Below are 19,548 nucleotides of genomic sequence, written 5' to 3' on the forward strand. Positions count from 1 at the left end.
ATCGGTTCTCTGTTCTTCAGTTAAATCTTCCTCACTACTTTCATAAGACGAAAGCATTGCATCACAGGGTTGTGACATCATAGGAGCATAATCAGACCAATTTATAGTCCTTTGTATTCCTTTTTTTTTAAAGCAGCAGCTCAAATAGGAAAGTTTTTCTACACAAAAACCAAAACGAAAACCTAGCCTAAACTTACGAAGAGGCTATCACAAGTTTTGAGAAGTCATAGAGTTACGGTTAACTCCCCTTTTATCTTTCTAGAGTTTAGTAAATCGTCGAAAGATGCTTTCACATTGATAGCATTAGACATTCATAGTCATCTTTGTCTAAGAATAAAACCAGATTGTTTTTCTTAGAATCTGTTTTAGATAACTTCCTTTTGGACACCTTCTCTGATTTTGATATCAACTTGTAGGTGGATTTTGAATGAAGGTTCTTCATTTCTAGTGACATTGCATCTTTCCATCTTGAAACATCATATCTCATATCCATTTTGATAAAGTATTACCTTTTATATTATTTTTCCTTTTAGAAATGTTACTTTTAGGATATGATTTTGAATTTTTGTAAAAATTTGTTAGTCTCACAGGATAGTGATGATCTGACAGGGATTTGGAGATGACACTGTTCAATTCTTTAGATACAAATGATAGAGTGTTTTGCATCTTTCGAATTTTACAATCCCTTTGCATATGACCTTTATCTCTACAATAATAGCAATGCTTATTGAAAGGAATAAAGTTTTTAGTTTTACCTTTATGAGATGTTCGGCTACTATACTGATCCTTGGTTGGAGTCTTCTTCTGACTGCTTCCGGAGATGTTTTGCATTGGAATCTCAATAGAGTACTTGGGTGTCTCAGGCGTACAAGCTTGTTCATGTGGATTTTCTGGAGTGGGTGGCTAACAACCTTGACGAATTTTACATCTTTGTTGATTGACAACGTATCAATTCCATCATATCCTAATCCACGTTTGTCGCCATGAATTCTTCCTGCATCCAACATGGAAGATAAATTGATTGTGCTATCATTGGGTCTTCTTAGCCTTACAACTTCCTCTTCTAAGACCTTGATTCTTTCAAGAGCTTCAGCTAGTCGATCCTCAAGAGATTTTTTTATAAAGAAATCCGACTCATGTTGTTCGTTACTCGTTGATTGTTGAGAGTTAATATTTGTTTCTAACTCAACAAGTTTCTTATTCAACAAGTAATGTTTCATGTTGAGATTCTCAAACTCAAGAGTTTTTTAGTGTAGACTTTCTTTGTAGTCTTTAAGTAGATATCTGGAATTATGATATCCATAAAAGAAGACCGAAAATATTTTTCTTAGTTTCCTATTCTCTATGCTGAGAGGAGCAAGAAGTCCAATTACATCTGAGGAATTCAGTATTTTTGTGGAGACAGCTCCTAGCAATGAAGAAAATTCAGATAGATCATCTTCAACATCTTGATCAATTTCTGAGTCACCATCTTCAGAAATCTCATCAAGTTTCTTTTGAAGGCAAGTTTGCCAGTCACCAGAGTCTACATTATAGGGGTCAGCATGTTCAGTAGATTCACAGAAGGTGTTATCCTCAAGTGCTGATTTATCGTCTTGACACGAAGTTTCTGCTGGATTACCGCAGCGATGCCCGTTGAAAACCCCACACTGCCGGATGACCGCAGTGGCCCAGTGGGGACAATATCGGTGCAGGGTCGGGTCATTACAATACTAATCACACATATTGGTTGTTCACAAGATATGCAATGAATAACAATACCAATAACGCCTGGCGATTTCCTTTTCGATTCATAAAACAAGTTCATGAATTTACTTCCTTAAAATACATGTAAAAAATTATTTCCTAGGATGAAATCCTCACCTCATACCCATACATAATCACAATAGCATTTAAACGATTATGTCGATGTCTTATCTACAAAGTTTAATGGTTAAACAATAAACCTCGTATTGTATTCCTTAATACTATGTATATCTAGAGTGTTCATGCTTCGCAGTTTTGTTTTCAATATGCACGACTTGAAAGATACATTAGGGAATGAAACAGTTCAAGTCAAATATCACTAACCTCAAGTGGAAGGATGATGTTGTCGTTGTAGCTTCTTACTTATTCACTTCTTCAAGTCTTCGCAATACTTGTAATGTCTCATATCCTAATACTTTCAAGCTAACCTATACGAAGTTGAATCTAGTACATAATCAAGGGACTCTTCAAATGAGTTTTGATTCACTAAAATATTACAACCAAACTTGACATACCAATGCTTGGTGGGTTCAACCGAATCTCCTGAATGTACCAACATCATTGTAACACCTTTTTTTACTGATAAGTTAGTAGTAGGTTGCCCATATTATGAAGTGGTGTTTAGATATCATCTAATTATTTTAATAATATCATTAAACCAAAAATAAGAGTATAAGTATTTAAAACCTGTGAGTTTATTCATTTGTTAAGAAAATAAGAGGCTAGTACATGAAAATTGTTGTCGTAGCAAGGAAAAGTTCGTTTGAATTCAGTGGAGAGTCTTAGGTACTTCGATCTCAAGTCTAAAGAAAGTTTATTCTTACTTTATCATCTACTATGAATAGTACATAGGTTAAAATTGTTGAGGCTTTTTTCATTAATCAAGAGATACAGTACAATAAGTTTAGAATGTCATTTCTATCAAAAACATTAGATAAAACACTTAATTTTCTGACTTTTTGCTTCAAATGTGAGGATATATGTTGAATGATCTTGATTTTTGCTTCCTTTACTATTATATCCACTGCCAAATTATATGATCTCTATATCCGCTGCTGAATTATTTGATCTCTAATATGGAGGTCTAGAGTTATAGAAAAATACCTTATACCTTCAAACCTTGAATAAGTACCAAAAAAATACTAAATAAATTTCGATACAAATTCTTAGAAAAAAATTTTAGATCCTAAAATACGAAGTAAGAATTATTGGTTAGTCCAGTTCTAGCAGACCCAGTTAATGGCTAGTCCACCCGTGGAAAAGATTTACTCTCTAGTCCAAAAACATGTTTTTGGACTAGATTATTTACTCTTTAGTCCAAAAACTTCGTGGAGACTATAAAGTGTATTTTAAAAATTCCTAAAACACCCTTCCAGGTCTAATTAGTATCAACACATGTAAATGTTACTAGTAGTATGTTACTAGTAGTATGTTACTACATACTAGTAGTATCAATACGGTGATACTACATATTAATATGTACTGTACTAGTAGTAACAAAAACATCTTATTGTTACTAGTAAATTATGTAACTACTTTACTATACTAAACTAGTATACTAGTATACTAGTATACTAGTAAACTAGTAGTAACTAGTACTAGTAGTAAAATATGTAGTATCAATACATAACAATTTTTTTTGATATGTAGTATCAATACATAACATACTACATATCAATATGTAGTATCAATATATAACATACTACATATCAAACATACTACATATCAATATATATATAACATACTACATGTCAATATGTAGTATCAATACATAACATACTACTGATGAGCACGAAAGTGCGACACATTTTCACCCATAAATACATTAGCTGGGACTCATTTTATCACTAATAAACTTGTTTGTAGGTGTTTTTGTGAAATAAGCTCTTTTGGAGAAAGTTGCTCGAAAAGTGGTTTTTGTACCCCGGAGGACACGTGTTATTCAGACTCTCACCGTTGGATAAGGGGCACCTCAATTACTAAGGGTCACCCCAGGTCACCCCAAAAAGGCAGATGATATTTGCACCCCCGGATCGGATAAGGGGCACCCATCTTCTTCTCCGTTTGAATTTGAAATTGGCGGGAATTTTTGAACTTCACGGAACAGAATTAGGGTTTGTGTTTGTGGTGTGAATAATGAGATTCAATCGCTGAAACTTGTTGGGTGAGTCTGTTAAAGCTTAACAGGGTTGGTATGATTGATGGAATTCATAAACTTCGGCTGGGTTTGCTAGAATCATGGATCTGAAGCAACACAGTTTTGGCGGGAAAGTTGTTCTTCACGGACCAGAATTAGGGTATGAGAATTCGAAGCTTTGTAGTGAGATTTAATGGCTATACTTGTTTGGGATAACTCCATTAGGTGAAACATGGCCGGTAAGGGTCTCAGAGTCAATCCAGGTTGGCCGGATAGTTGGATCCAAAGAAAACAAGGTTCACGGGTTTGACTGTATCTGCGTGTATTTTTGGAAGTGATTTGGCTGAAATTTAATCGGATTTTTGGTCGGAATTGGTTGCAGAATGACCTGTTTCATTCAAACAGGGAAGGTATGTGTGTTGGAATTGATCAAATATGGCTGCAACGTGGAGATTGGTTGAAACAGTGAAAGAATATTCTCGAGAGATATTTTTGGTATTTTGTTGAGATATTCTTGGTGGTAGCATGTGGCTGGATGGAGTTCAACTGGACCCTATTTTGCTCAACTGGAACCAATATCAGCCATAAAAGTTATTTCCGCTGATTTAGAACCTGATTTAGGGTGTGCACCTCAACTAGCCACATGCTACCACCAAGAATATTAGCCATAAAATACCAAAAATATCTCTCGAGAATATTCTTTCACTAGCCAATGCATGGATTGATTACTAAGGATTGTTATTTATGGGGAATGGACTCACATATATCTTTGGATGATTATAGTTTTTGCAGGTGCATATTTTCAGCTGACCGGATTGGTTGGGTTGATCCCCAGCTTTTCAGACTCTATATATATGATTGGCAGCTTACTTTGGGGTATCAACCTCATTTTCTTTGAGATTATGTGCTATTGAAAGCAGGGAAACAATACATTTCGCTTCGTGGGAGTCAACCCATCAGATTTGTTCCCTTTTCTCTATCTTTTTTTTTTATTTGTTTTATTTGTTTTTTTTTTTTTGCAATTTATAATTTCCCACCTTGATTTCTACGTTGGATGACTCAATTACATTGAGGACAATGTAATATTTAAGTGTGGGGGAGTGACACTTTGGTTAGGATTTAAAAAAAAATAAAAAAATTATGACCAGCTGTGTAGCGGGTCTAAAAAAATGATCAGTTGTGTAGCGGGTCTTAAAAAAAATATTATTATCGTTATGGTTTTTAGGGTCATGACCAGCTGTGTAGCGGGTCTTTTGTATGGTATTTTCTATGACCAGCTGTGTAGCGGGTCTCTCTCTCTTTATCTTATTATTTGACAAGCTGTGTAGCGGGTCTAAAAAAACAAGAAAAAAATGATATGACCAGCTGTGTAGCGGGTCTCTATATTCATATGACCAGCTGTGTAGCGGGTCAATTCTTTGTTTTGTTCGAGGACTAGCAAAATATAAGTGTGGGGGTGTTGATAAGCACGAAAGTGCTACATTTTATACCCATATTTATATTAGCTAGGACTCAATATTTTGACTAATGACACTATTTTAGTGCTTTTGCAGAAAGTACAAGTGAATTCGATCATCCAACGAATAAACATCAAAATGTGAGACTTAATGGTGAAGCGAGTCGATGTCAGCACACTAATGCCACCTAAGATTGGTCAAGAGTGACTTTATTATTGTTAGCATAAGAATGGAAGAATATCACCTCCATGACCACGTGCAAATGAAGAAAAAGGAAAGATTAATATATCTTGTCCTTACATAAGTTCTCTTGCTATATTTATATAAAGAATCTGAAGGAATATTTGAAGCCAACTGACGTCATTTTGCAAATACAGTTAAGGTGGGACCCAGCACATGCAAGAAAATATCATGCTTTTTAAATGAAATTCATATACTATGGAAAGTGGAGATTCGGTGATACTTTACAATGTCTCGTCATATTATGACACGCGACAGAACATCATTGGGTGAATTTATATTTTCATGACATGTGGCAGACTTCTATTGGGAGGTGATGTGGCGACGAAGAAGAAAAACGTGAATTCATTTGTGAGCTATATTTATGTGTTGTTTCAAAATATACTAAGGGGGCGCTCGACCACAGAGCTGGAAGAGAAACAGGAGAAGGATTTTGGAGTTTTTCTTCTCCATTTTTGCTTAGCTATTTGATTTTAATCTTTTTATGGTTTTTTGTGAAAGCCATGGCTAGCTAAAGCTATGTTAGGGTCTAGGTAGAACCCAATTTTATTATGAAAACTCTATATTTATATGCTTAATAATGAGTTGATTGATTAGTAGTTTTTCTTCATTTGGCTTGGTATTCTATTGTTGATGTGATTTTCTAGATTATTTATGCTTTTGAATTGATACTGCGTGCTTCGGTTAAATCCCTAGACGTGGTATGCAAGTATAGATAGGTAATGCTTTAGAATCACTACTCATGAAGCGAAGACAACTATAGCGGAGAAACAGTATTTGAAAAAGCATGAAATATACTTTTAAAGATTAGTAGAGTTTGCATAATTAATTGGTGGAAACCGAAAATCCTAATAACCCACACTCGTTTTGTTTATCTTTAAATTATTTATCATTTCATTTTGTTCCGAATTTCTAAAAATCCTTAAAACATTATCTTGTTGATTATTTAATTTTTGGTATTAGTTGGTAGAGTATTTCACACTCCCTGTAGGAACGAACCGCATTTGCTATCTATATTACTATTGACCTGTGCGCTTGCGGATATAACTGGATTTCATTTAATCATTAATTTTGGTTATCTAAAATCTACACCAACTACATATCAATATGTAGTATCAATACATAACATATTACTACTAGTATACTACATACTACATATGTTATTACTACATACTACATACTAGTTACTACTAGTATATTACATACTACATATGTTATTACTACATACTAGTTACTACTAATTACTACTAGTATACTACATATGTAATATGTAGTAACATCTGTATTATTATACGTAATGTTATATATTAGGGTTAGTAGAGTAATTTTACTCTTTTCAAAACTTTTTTGGACTAGGGAGTAAATATTTTTTGGCGCTGGACTAGCCAGTAACTCGGATCGGATTTTCTGAACTAAACAGTAAATCCCTCAAATACGAAAGGTATGGGGCGGGCGGGCATGGACTGCAGACCTTGGTCCCATCCCCACAACAGTAATTTCGGTTATTACCCGTACTTGAACTCATCCATTTTTAGACGGTAAAACCCTACCCAAACGGGATGGGTTCCGGTGGGGCAAATGACCATCCTATGAATAAGCCATAAACCTGCGTGGGTTTCTAAAGAATCTAACGGAAACCGACCTTCTTCTCCTTCCCCTTTCTGCCACCAGAAATCTCTAACATATGCAGAATTCTTAACCTCATCGGCGGTGCTCATACACAAACGCTGAGAAGTGAAATTGACACTGTAATTCGATTATTGCTCTCTTGCACTCTTCTGAGTTCCGAAACAAAACGACACCGAAATTCATTTCTTGCCCAATTTTTGAGTTTTGAAAGAAATAGAGATCAAGATCATAGAGAATGACATCCATTCGAAGTATCTGCTGCAACGATTTTCTTGAAATAACCCGTATGTCGATGGATCAGTTAACTACACTCGGCATAGAAGTAAGAATTTTTCTGTACTTGGATCTTATTTTAAGCCAATGAATTTCTAACTGATAAAAATTATGTATGTTGTTGTTATAGGGAATAGGATTTTCGCCTTTGAATACGTCTCTGTGTTACATGGCGGTACACTCTAATTACTTTCTTGTTGCTGTATCCCCTGGCCATCGATTTAAGGGTTACAGTGAGTAACTCTTCAAATTTACTCAGTTCTTGATAGTGATTCATGTTTAGTTATGGAATTAGGGTTGAACAAACTTTCCTTCTGTAGGCACTGCATGTATTCGTGAAGGTATTAATAATCAAAAGCGTTGCGAGATAACTGGGACGATTTGTCCTTATGGAGACTTGATGGAGACGTTTATCAAGACAATAGAGGAGAACGCTGACAAAATGTGAGTTTTATCTGGTACTTATTGTCACTTTTTTCATTTCAAGATTTATGTTTGTTAGTCCAGTTTTTGATTCTACTTTAGGGCTAATAGAAATTAAGCATTCTTAATTGAACAGTGATAAGGTAAATCATTTGGAAATATGGACCAACGGCGAGCATTGTGTGAAGCTCTTGGAACAAGTAAGCATCTGCATATCACAACTTTGATCAATGTTTAACATGCTTTAGATGGTCAATTTCTGTATTTCCTAATGTAGGCAATAGATACTTCACTATGGTGTGATACTGATTTATTGTTGGAATGTTTGAGTAGAGTTGTAAGCTTTCCCGAACAAAAAGACTCTGCTATGCTGTAAATTGGCATCTAGATGAAAAATACCCGGAGCCTAGATTAGGCACTAGTGACATTCCTCTGAATATCTAGTAATGAGGAGCATCCAAATCTGTACCAAGTCACTTCAGTTGCCAAAATCTGCTTGGTCCCCTGGCTGAAGCCCACACTAGGGCAGTGTACAATTACTACTCTTAATCAAATTTTACTGAACAATCTATTTTCATTTCTTGAATGATTGAATCAGTCATCCTGTCAGTCATCGACTGTTGGTTACTCATATGCTTAAACATGAAACCTACCATTTTTTTCTTCAGCTTGGGTTACTTGCGAAGGCAAAAGGCTTGAAGGTGAGATAGGAAGTATGACAAGTGAGTCTCCTTTTATAACCCAAATCTTAAATAACACAATGTTGGCCAGCTATGATTTCATATCGACAACAAACATGTGCATGTAAATAATCTAAAACTACTCTCTATGTTTCATAGGTTATAAAGTACTCAAGAAAGACTTGTCAGGAAAACATAATTAGACAGCTCGATCATAGCAAGTCTGGTGCAGCAGAAGCCACAACAATCAGAGGCGTCAAAAACTGGATTCGCAGTGCCTCCTCCTGGTAGTCAATTAGATGAGATTGTGACAATGATATACACGTTATAATAGTGACAATGATATACACGTTATAATAGTGACGATGGTATATAACAATACGTGATAAGTAGGATGTCAAGGTGAAGCCAAGTCTTACATTGTATGGATTCATCCTGTACTTCTGTTATAAAGCTGTTGGAAGATGGTGATAAGTAGTCTTCCATCTAGAGGACCTGTAGGTGTTAAGTGAATCTGTTGCCGTCTTCATCAATAGACTTTGTCGAGGTGGATTTAGAAATGCATGATAATTCATGTATCTGTATGTCCATGCATATAGTTTAACGATTTTCTCCAACACATCAGTGGTCACATGAAAATACTCAATGAGTTGGCTAGATTTTCCTGAGAGTTACCTTTGTGCTATGTTTAACTAAATTCATAACCACCTGCAATGTGTGCAGCATGTCTCACACCTGATCTTGTAAATAACTTTGTTGTTCAACCATTTTGTTTTCATCCACTTTTCAATTGAATACAGTATAAGCTACCTAAGAAAGGTTGGGCCGAAATCAAATCAATTGGGCCAAATAAGGAGACTTGTTCAAAGTTGAAACGCGCAGTGTCTGTCATACCAATTTGAACCCTAATTTGGGGCATACAAAATAATTTGGGGGCATATGTAATAAGACAAAAACAGGGTGGCTAATAGTATTTTTAGGGTAGCCCTTATCCTCATCTTTTCAAAAATGCGAAAATACCCTTGATTGATTAGTTTTAAATTAGTGTTAATTTGATTGATTAGCTGTTAATGATTGTAGTTAGTTTAATGTTTATTTAGGATAATAATTGATTTTTTAATGAGAGTTAGTGAGTTTTTTTAGAAAAAGAAGAAGAAGAAGAAAAGGAGGAAAAAAACTTTTTTTTTCCTTTGAGATCTTTGTGATTATTGAGAGATGTGTGATCCAAATTCGAGTGAGGAAAGTGAATCTTCATCACGTAAAGTTAAGAAAATACATATCAATTACGACGGAGATCCGGAAATGGCTTATTTGTTGGATTATGAAAATGATTTTACCCAAACTCAACTTTTTTCTCAAGCTCAAAATGATGACTTTATGGAGCCAAATCCTGAAAATGAGTACATGGATGAGGAACCCAATGCTAATAATACACATGTATGGTTGTAGACGTTGTTTAATGTCCGTTTTGTAGCTTGATTTCACCAAAAGTTATGATTTTTGCATATAGTTCGGCCCAACAGAGTTAGGTTCGGCAGGTATAATGTATGTCGAACCTTGTTAAATAAGAACAGTTCGGTTTGTGCAATTGAAATATTTATACGCCGAACTGTCATTCAATTATTTTGGCGCCAAATAGTCTTCATGGTTCGGCTTGAATAGGATGTGTTAATATAAGTCGAACCTTAAAAAAAATAATTATGCGTTACACTGTAATGTTCGGCTCACATGTGAACTAGCCGAACATATATTTTTGTTTTCATACATTTCAAGTATTATGGTTCGGCTTATAATATTAGTGTCCAATTAGCCGAATCCATGTATGACCAGTAGTTCGGCTTTATAAGTGAAACACGTATTATCCGAACTTAGTAGCTCGGCTTTCAAGTAGTACTACGAGTAAGCCGAACCTGACTCAAAACCTCTGTGATATTGTTGTAGATTGTTCCGGAAATGTAAACTATGGAGGATCAACCACCGCCTGTTGATGTCATTCATGAAGATACTAAAGATCACTTCCAAACTAACTTGATAGGTAACAGAATTTATGTTTTTATTAATTTTGAAGTATGTTGTATTCAAAGTCATTGATAAAACTTAATTTTTGTACTTGTGGATATATAGACGTGGAAAATTAAAGAAGAAGCCGTTAAATGGGCCGAGGAACATGGTTGGAAAATCAATTGCGTCTTAGTTAAAGGTAGACAAAGCCGAAAGGAGCGGGTTGACCTTCCTCACCAACATCTTCATCATTGTATTCCTCTTGTTCTACAGGTAAAGAGCAAGTCGTGTCAGTTCCCTTTTTCCCTGCATGTAAGTTCTTTGTGCCACCACCTCGAGGTTTGAGAATTTTTGACTTAGAAGGAGTCACTTCCATTATTCTCCTTTTAAGCTTGGCTTTCAATTTTCCTGGATGGGTGCAACCTTAATTAGTTTTCCAAATTAAATAAATATGATTCTACTACGCAATGTGATAAGTCACCTATAAGTGGACAAGTTTACAATAAGCTATTGGCCATACACAGAATAAAGTTCGGCACATTCGATATTTATCATTGTGAGCCGAACAATGTGCCCAACAGTTCGGCGCATTATCATACAAAAATATTATAAGCCGAGCACAAAGGTTCGGCGTAATCGATTTTTAAAACATAAGCCGAACTGTTCTTCGCCTGTAAAAAAAAAAAGAAGTTCGGCTGCTAAATTTCAGCCGAACACTACTCTGGAACTTCCAAAACCCAGAGGAATCATCGATTACATGTCACGAACCAACGAAATACGAAAAATCAAGCAATGGGTTTGTGGGAAATACCTTTCTATGTGCAATTTTAAAGAATCAGGCTCTATTTCTCGCTCTCCAATACCAATCAACCCACTATCCTCTTCATCACCATCTTTTCCAAAAACCCTAGATTGAGATGTTACAGGAGCAACACCAGGATTCGGCACCATATTTCTAGGGCATCGCTTAACACGAGGTGCCATCAATGTGTTTAATCGAGAACTTAATCGAACAAAGAAATTTTCAGAATTTTGTTTGTGTTTTTGGAGAAGAAGATGAGAAGAAGAGTGAGAGAGAAGGGTTAATTAGTAACAGTTAGTGAGTTAATTAGTGAGTGGTTAGTTAATTAGTGATGGATTAATTAGTGGGAAAGTTTTAGGATTAGAATTTAATTAAGTGGAAGGGTAGTAATGTAATTTAAACTATGCAGGGGTATTGTAGTAACTTAAACATCATTAGGACAGCCCTTATAGTTTTGCATTGGGTGCCATCATAAGTCTGTATGCCCCAAAATTTATCCTGTATGCCCCAAATTAGGATTTCGAACTGCTCTGGGATTCGAATTTATCAAGCGTCGAACTGCTCTGGGATTCGAATTCTCCTGCCATCTATTTATAGTTACGTTTAGCTCAACACTACTTAACCCAGGTAGAATATCGAGATGAGCATAGGTGAAAAACCTCCAATGGAGTTCCGTAATCATCGCACAAAGAAACCTAAGAAAGAGATGGACTGCAGTCGTCTTATACCAACAGAGATCAATCTAGATATTTTTTCTCGCTTATCCTTCAACCACATCTTGGAATGTAAACGAGTATGTAAAAATTGGCAAAGGCTACTTCTTGATCCTTGTTTCCCTCGTATGCACTTAAGGCCTAGTCAATTTCAACTTGACGATGAAAACAGACAAGGTAATAGTTCTTACAGGTTTTCTAATGTTAATATCATGAGTTTTCTTTTCGGTTGTTTCATTGAGCGTGAGCATATTTACGTTTACGGAGAGTACGATAAGAGTGATGGCCAGAAATTTAACAAGTCAATTACTGTAAGCAAACCCATTCCAAAAATTATGGGAGGTATGTTTCTTGGTTTGTGCGATGGTTTAGTTCTATGCCAACAACCACTGGTATTCCTAGAAAATGATGGTCAATCCATGGATGCATATGTTTCTCTCGTTGTATCAAACCCCATGACAAGAGAATACGTGAATCTTCCAAAATTCAACGAGCCATACAGACATCGTTTCATGATGTTTGGGTTTGGCTACGATTCTTCCACTAATGTTTACAAGGTTGTTAGAATTTTCTACCCTTGGCACCAAAAAATGCATGATGGTGGTTCCTTTGTTGGACAAATCTACGTATACACTCTTGGGTGTCGTGGCAGTGGATGGAGACCCGCAGGAAACATCGACCATCATTTGGATGAAAAACCAGGTGTCCTAGCAAATGGAGCTCTTCATTGGCTTGGAAAGAACAAGAACAGGATACTTGCCTTTGATTTGGCAGATGAGAAATTTCGAGAAATCGCAGCACCCCCTGGTTTAGACCTTAGTTATAAGCAGACCTCCCGATTTAGTCTCAGGGTATTTGGAGGGTGGTTATGTATTCACCATAAACTCAATGAAGAATCTCTCACAACGGACATATGGGTATTAAAGAAGAAGAATACAACAGAAAATTCCAGTTGTGGCCGTAGTATTATAGGCATCATAGGAAATCAGCATGCGGCTTGGAGTTGGACAAAGGAATTCAGTATGCTTGGATATTCAGAGTCGTTTATAACATATTTAAACCCATTAGCTATTACAAAGAACGGTCAACTTCTACTATTACAGAATAAGTGCATTTTAACACGAGACGAATATCGGAGATTAAGTATTTCACATTACAGTGCTGGCCTAACTCATGAACTTTTATCAGATAAATTCTTTCAACAAAGTCTTGTCCGTTACAACCCGAAAACTGAAGCCTTGGAAAAGACATGTGACACCGTTATGCAATTGCCAACCGTGGGATTTCCCTTTATTAAGAGCTTTCTTTCATTGAAAGATCTAGGAGAAAAAGAAGCTAATAAAATCTGAGGTCAGATGAGCATTTGCATTCTCCTGTTATTTTCTTTTGTCTTTCTGATTATTTGTACTTCTCTTTTTCCTTTGACAATCAATCCCCGTTGTTTTTTAGTTGAGTTTCTTTTATATGTCCAAATCACCCTTAGTATTACTGATACATAAGACAAATGGAAAGGGGCTAAATTAATTCCAGTGGTCCAGCTAGTATGGAAAGGGGCTAAATTTGTTTCCATCTTGCTGCATCTTGGGAAGTTAGTTTGCAAGGCATTGTTTTCTTGTTTGGTGATCTCCAGTGTCTTGTATAGTTGTACGGGGGATCATTTGGAGTGTAGGAACTCCACCTACTCGTACATACGTACGGAGTAAAAGACTTGGCATGTTCTGCCTTTAAATTCAAAATAACCGCATAGTCCGTCCTCAGTGTAGGCTCATGTAATTGTATTTGAGCTATCTATGATACTATGCCTAGTTCAATGTTAGTTTCAAGTGTATGCCACTGGTACTTGTTGGTTCATCAAGAAAGCAGATGTGAGAAAAAAAATTGTAAGAAAAAGATCAACGCCTAGCTTTAGTGACGCAGCTGACACGCTTTACAATCTAAGTAAAGAAGTAGTCTTGTCACTCTCAACTGGTAAGAATAACTATCACTAGGTAAAAACAGAGACTGGTAAGGAGTTTGTAGCAACTTCACATGCAGGTATATCAGTATATGAATAAGGTAGGTGTCCAAGCGGCTTCAAATAGGAGGCACCACACAAAAATTACAATTCGAGTACAGCAAGTCTGCTACAGGTTTTAAACAGCAGTATGATATGGATTATAGGTTTTAAACTGCAGTACAATTAAGCAAATTAAGAAGCCTTACCACAAGCAAATAATCTTTGTCCTAAAAATTACAATATGATATTCCACCATCTAACAAGATGGTATGATAACCAGCTTAGATAGTTGAACTCGAACATGTCAAAATCCAGTTTGGATTCAAACAGTTTAACAAGTTCAACACAGCTCTGCAAGCCAAAATGGCAGCTGATGTCAAAAATGCTTTCAAAACAACACTCAGAATGAAAAATCTGAAATGCATACTGATAATGAAATTCCTTACGAACTGTGATTACAGGGATCCATTACACCAGCAACAACAAACAACTTCCTCGGTGTATCTTTCAAAACTACCTTCCTCAATGTAAGAATATAAACCCAAGGCACAGAACAGAAAGTATTAAAAAGGAACAGAATCTAAGAATATTACAAATTCACTTAAGCTTTATCTGTCTTAGGAGCAGTAGTGACAGCAACCTATATATCAGCGGAGGTGTCCAGTTATCCTGGCATCACAGCAATAGCATGTCAGGCCTTCATCAAGCATCCTCCCTCATAAATGTAATTGACAATTGAGTACACCAGAGGTACTCAAAACTTTTAATTTGCAAACAGCTACCAGTCTCCTCCTAATCATCAGCAGGCCTTCTTCCCACTTTTAAAGACAGTAAAGCTACTGAGCAACTATGGATACCCATCTCGTTTAACAACCATACTTCTACCGGGCAAACTTTGGAAGTGTCTTCACAGGGAAGTACAAAAGAGAATGTAACATACAGAATGAAGTTATAGTGTGTTTTTTTCTTCCTAAACTAAGTCAGAGACTGCTAAAAAACCTGAAGTTATATTAACAATTTGAGCACGGCAAATCTCTTACAGTCAGCCACCCTCCTAAGAACATTCAGGGTCGACGCCTTGTCTCAAATCCTGAAGAAGATTATTTAGTTCCACATCAGATTCCTCTGGCCAGCTTCTCTCACCACATAGACCAAGAACATAAATCTGTAACCTCATGACACTATCAAGCCTCCTTGGAACGGGCAATACTGGACAATCACAACCACCCATCATACAAAACATGCTGACACTTGAAAATAGATCAGAAATCCCTCTTCTACCAACCACCAAAAGGTCAGCTCGACGAACAGCACATTGGGCAACAAGTGTTGCACCCACATTGCAACATTCAATGTTAAGACCATGGCTCCTAATCTGACATCCATTAAAACTTTCTTTAAGATAAAGATACAAACTCATTGTTACTCTTGATTAAACAACATATAAAAACTTGTCTTACTTACATTTCTCATGCTACACATATCCTTAAAATATTGCACCAGCTGAATTGACTCGGTGATATCCTTTGCAATTATGACTGCGGATGAAGGACCGCCATCCATGTTTTGTCCTACAAATCATTTATTGAAACCAACATCAATATGCAGCAGAATCAAGCAGTAAAGCAAAACCAATTTTTGATGGGGATTTTTGGTCGAAATACAACAAGAGGTTTCAAGATTTAAGGTCAGAACTAAACGAAGAACCTGAAAGTGATTTAGATACTCAATACCAAAAAGAAATTCAGCATTTTTTTAATAAAAAATCAAGATTTTCTAAATTGTTTCCTGATTGCAGTAACCAAAAAAGATGCAGCTTTCTTGAAATTATAGCAAGAACAACAATTAAGCCCTAAATGAGACCAATATAAACAAAACAAAAAAAACAACCAATTTTTGATATAACACAAGAGATTCAAGTTTTAAGATCAGAACTAAGCAAAGAACGTAAAAGTGCTTGAGATAGGATTTATGTTTTCCATCATACCTGCTGTTAATTCTAATGGTGCTCTGACATTCACGAGGATAATCTCAAATTCGTCAACATTGGAACCGATGATCATCTCTGTTACGTACTCAAAAGCTTGAATCGAACTTAGTGAAGGAAGAACTTCTTGATCCACAATGTTTGTACGATTCACCCCGATCATGATAATGGTTCTTCTAGGGTTTTCCATCTTCCTTGTTCTATCTGATGTTTTCTTGATTGTTGTAATGTGATATCTTTCCTGCTTAAAATTCTTCAATCCCACTCTAAAACACCCTTAATACAGTATGACTTTGTGGCGGTTGGGAGAAGGGAACACGGCGGAATTTATAGACAACAAAGAGATCTTGTGGGTCCAGTATAACGACTGAGGTCAACTTTCAGAAATTGAAATTGACTGTTGACATTTACAAGATGAGTCGGAATACTCCGTTTGAACGAGTCACAATTCTAGTCATAATATATGTACGGTCGTGATCGATCGTTAATTGATTGTAAAGGCGGCAAGTACGTTTGGGTCATAAAAAATGTGTCATTGAAAAAACGGTTTGCAAATAAGGGTAAAGTTTTGCAGTAATGGTATGTTGGTATAGTAGGAAGAGAATCCTATTTTACGGGAATCCTAACTCCCGAAAAGAAGGAAATTGTAAATCCATCGTCGTTCGTATTTTGGTTTCTGTTATAATCAAATTGACAAATTTATTAACGAAATATAAAATTTACGTAGATTTATCTTCTTGGACTGAAAGTTGATGAAATTAAGAGGAGTAACTTTTCATAACTGCCTAACTAAATTGCTTTTAGCATGTTTGTCTAGCATCCGTAGCGTCATTACAATTCCTAGAAACAAAAAAAAAATACTTAAGAACCCTGATAGTTACTCAAAATCTACTAATATTATAGAAGATTAAAGTCATGTCATTTTGAAAAGACAAAATTTGAAGATATGACTTAAATAAGGGATGTACAATCTCCTTCTACAATCACGTTTTTATAATTTTTCTTCTTGATCCATAGCGAGCTTTAAGCATTGCTAGAGTCTCAGTCTGAATATCATCCCTTGCATGGTCAAAAGTTACCATCGCCAACAATTCTATTATTCAAATCAAAAGTTACATCAAAATTAAGCTTTATCTAGTTAGGAAGTGGAGGGTTCCAATTATCCTTCATGGGTTTTGAATTCCCTTATTTCGGAGGATCCTAAAAATTAAGAGAATTACATTCATTTGGCTTTACATTTATAAACACATGTATTGAATCATATTCCTGAGAATATGATATGATTCCCTACCTTCTAAACAAACACACAGTAGGAGCTAATTCCGATGATTTACGGCTTTAGTTTTTTATAATACCTAAAGTATCTTTTGATATACCTTTATTACAAAAATAATTAGATTTTTGTTTTTGATGGTTTTTTTCCTCTCCTCTCTTTAGTTCCACCTAAAATAATTCTAGGTTTTTCTTAATTCTCTCGTAGCGAGACAAAATGAAGCAGCGACAGTGAATGTATAATAGTTAGGTTTTGTTGCTACTATGCTTCTATTCTGGGGAGAAGTCTATACTATTAAAAACTCAACTGCTTATGAGGCTAGGAAATAGGAGTTAAGTGTTATATTCAGTGGTCAATTGTTATTTCTTCTCTAAACGTGGAAGGTTTCCTGATATTTCCTCATATGCAAATTTGGAACCCAAAAGTGCTTCTGAAAACGTCTTTCCTAGTTTAGACATTATGCTATAATGGCACATCAACTTTGAATTTTCTTTTAAAAGCTGGAAAGGCCAGTTCCAGTGCTTGTCTTTCTTGTGCCTCTACTCCGTAAACTCATCAACACTTATTTTAACGACGCAAGGAAACTTGGACTATTTGAAATTACTTCCTGGATGTTTGTTGAAAATTTTAAAGTCGGTATTTTTGAATGGTCTTCTGAGAAGAAGTAAAAAAGATCTTGGGCCTCTTATCTTTCGTTATCTGGGGGCTATTTGGAAGGAGTTTTATGGAGGTGAAAAAAGAAACCTAGCTCAACTCAGTATTTATTTTTGTAAAACATACTCTCCTTAATTGGTCATGACACTCTGGGCACTTTGATTTGTAATTGAGATGTTGTCTTTAGTAACTGCCTTCCTTAGTCTTCTGTATTTTGTATTTGTTTCATAGCTTTCCTCTCTTGATATTTCTCTCTAAAAGTAAACATTAGAATATCCAATTCTAAACAGTAGAGATGGAATTAAGGAGAAATACCCAAAAACGTTTTAGAATTTGGCATAGATTTGGTTGACGGTTTTGATCAATTAGAATAGAGATATACTAGCGGGATATAGACCGTTCGGGCCCAATTAGAAAACACCGGCCCATTCAAAAATGTGAGGTTTTTCAGACTTGTATACGTGTTATTAAAAAAACTTATTTTAAGGGCGGGTGTATAAAGCGGGATAGGGTCATTTTTGTATGCAGTTTAATAACCCATTACCGGAATATCTTTGACAATGGCTAAAATTTCATCACTTAATTTGTGTAAATGATTTTAATTGCTTTAAGCAGTTGATTGTTAGTTGTTAGATTGGAAGAGTAATATAAATAATGGTATTGATATGGCATATTAATTGTGCACCAGTACTGACACGACAAAGTGTTGTTGCGTCTAGGTGCTGAAAAGGCATGTTGATGTGCCACTCAGTACTTCCACGGAAGAATGCTGAGATTGTCTATGTGTCGGTGTCCAAGTGACAACAAGGCATGTTTTCTTAAATTTAATAGTCATTTAATTAGAGACTTCGTATGGATAAATTTTCGACGTCTCTGAGCCGAATTTCCTCGTCAATAAATAAATAAAACTAAAAAGATAATGGATACAAACGATTGGTGTCTGAATCCAAATACCATGTACGGAGATCTAGATTTCTCAAGTTTATGTGTTGTAATAATTCAGGACGTAGATCATTTGGTTAGAGAATTGAAAGTATGGGTAAATTCTCTTGCTTGAGCCTAATTTCCCCATAAATAAAAAATAAATAAAAATAATGAAAATAAACGATTAGTGTCTGAACCTAAATGTCATTGCAATTTGTCAAGTTTGTGTGCTATTTTTCAGGGTTCATCCCACATTAACAACATGAAATGTCAAGTTTGTAAGAAGTCTACCTAATTATGTAATTAGGTGGATTTTATACTGATTAGAAATTGACGAGTTAACTTACGTTTAAAAGAAAAATAATTAGGTGGATTTCTTATAATGCTTAGAAATTGATGAAATAAAAAAAATTATTATGTTAACTTACAATTTTATAAGAACAAACAAATAATGTTAACTTACAATTAAAAGAAAAGAAAAAACGAAGTGTGTATGTTTACGTACAATTATAGATATCTTTGGGGGTACAAAAACACAACAAAAATAATGTTAACTTACAATTAAAAGAAAAAAAACATTAAAATTGTGTATATTAGGGTACAATTAGAGATA

General features: G+C 35.5%; 2 protein-coding genes across 3 annotated transcripts; both read left to right on the forward strand.

The window, feature by feature from the left end:
* Positions 1–7,217: 7,217 nt before the first annotated feature.
* On the forward strand, positions 7,218–9,341 carry LOC113307822. 2 transcript variants are annotated; one of them, XM_026556278.1, is made up of 6 exons: positions 7,218–7,531; positions 7,613–7,715; positions 7,803–7,926; positions 8,042–8,105; positions 8,574–8,627; positions 8,745–9,341. In XM_026556278.1, exons 1-5 carry the CDS (start codon positions 7,445–7,447, stop codon positions 8,613–8,615), a joined length of 420 nt encoding a protein of 139 aa, XP_026412063.1. In that variant the 5' UTR covers positions 7,218–7,444; the 3' UTR covers positions 8,616–8,627; positions 8,745–9,341. The 2 variants fall into 2 exon arrangements, with proteins under 2 accessions (XP_026412063.1, XP_026412062.1); XM_026556277.1 differs by having other exon boundaries at positions 8,574–8,606.
* A 2,687-nt stretch (positions 9,342–12,028) lies between these two features.
* LOC113312275 (F-box protein At3g07870-like) lies at positions 12,029–13,450 on the forward strand. The gene has a single exon (XM_026561036.1). It carries the CDS (start codon positions 12,029–12,031, stop codon positions 13,448–13,450), a length of 1,422 nt encoding a protein of 473 aa, XP_026416821.1.
* Positions 13,451–19,548: the final 6,098 nt, after the last annotated feature.

Source organism: Papaver somniferum, chromosome 9, assembly GCF_003573695.1.
Source record: "Papaver somniferum cultivar HN1 chromosome 9, ASM357369v1, whole genome shotgun sequence".
Classification (NCBI taxonomy): domain Eukaryota; kingdom Viridiplantae; phylum Streptophyta; class Magnoliopsida; order Ranunculales; family Papaveraceae; genus Papaver; species Papaver somniferum.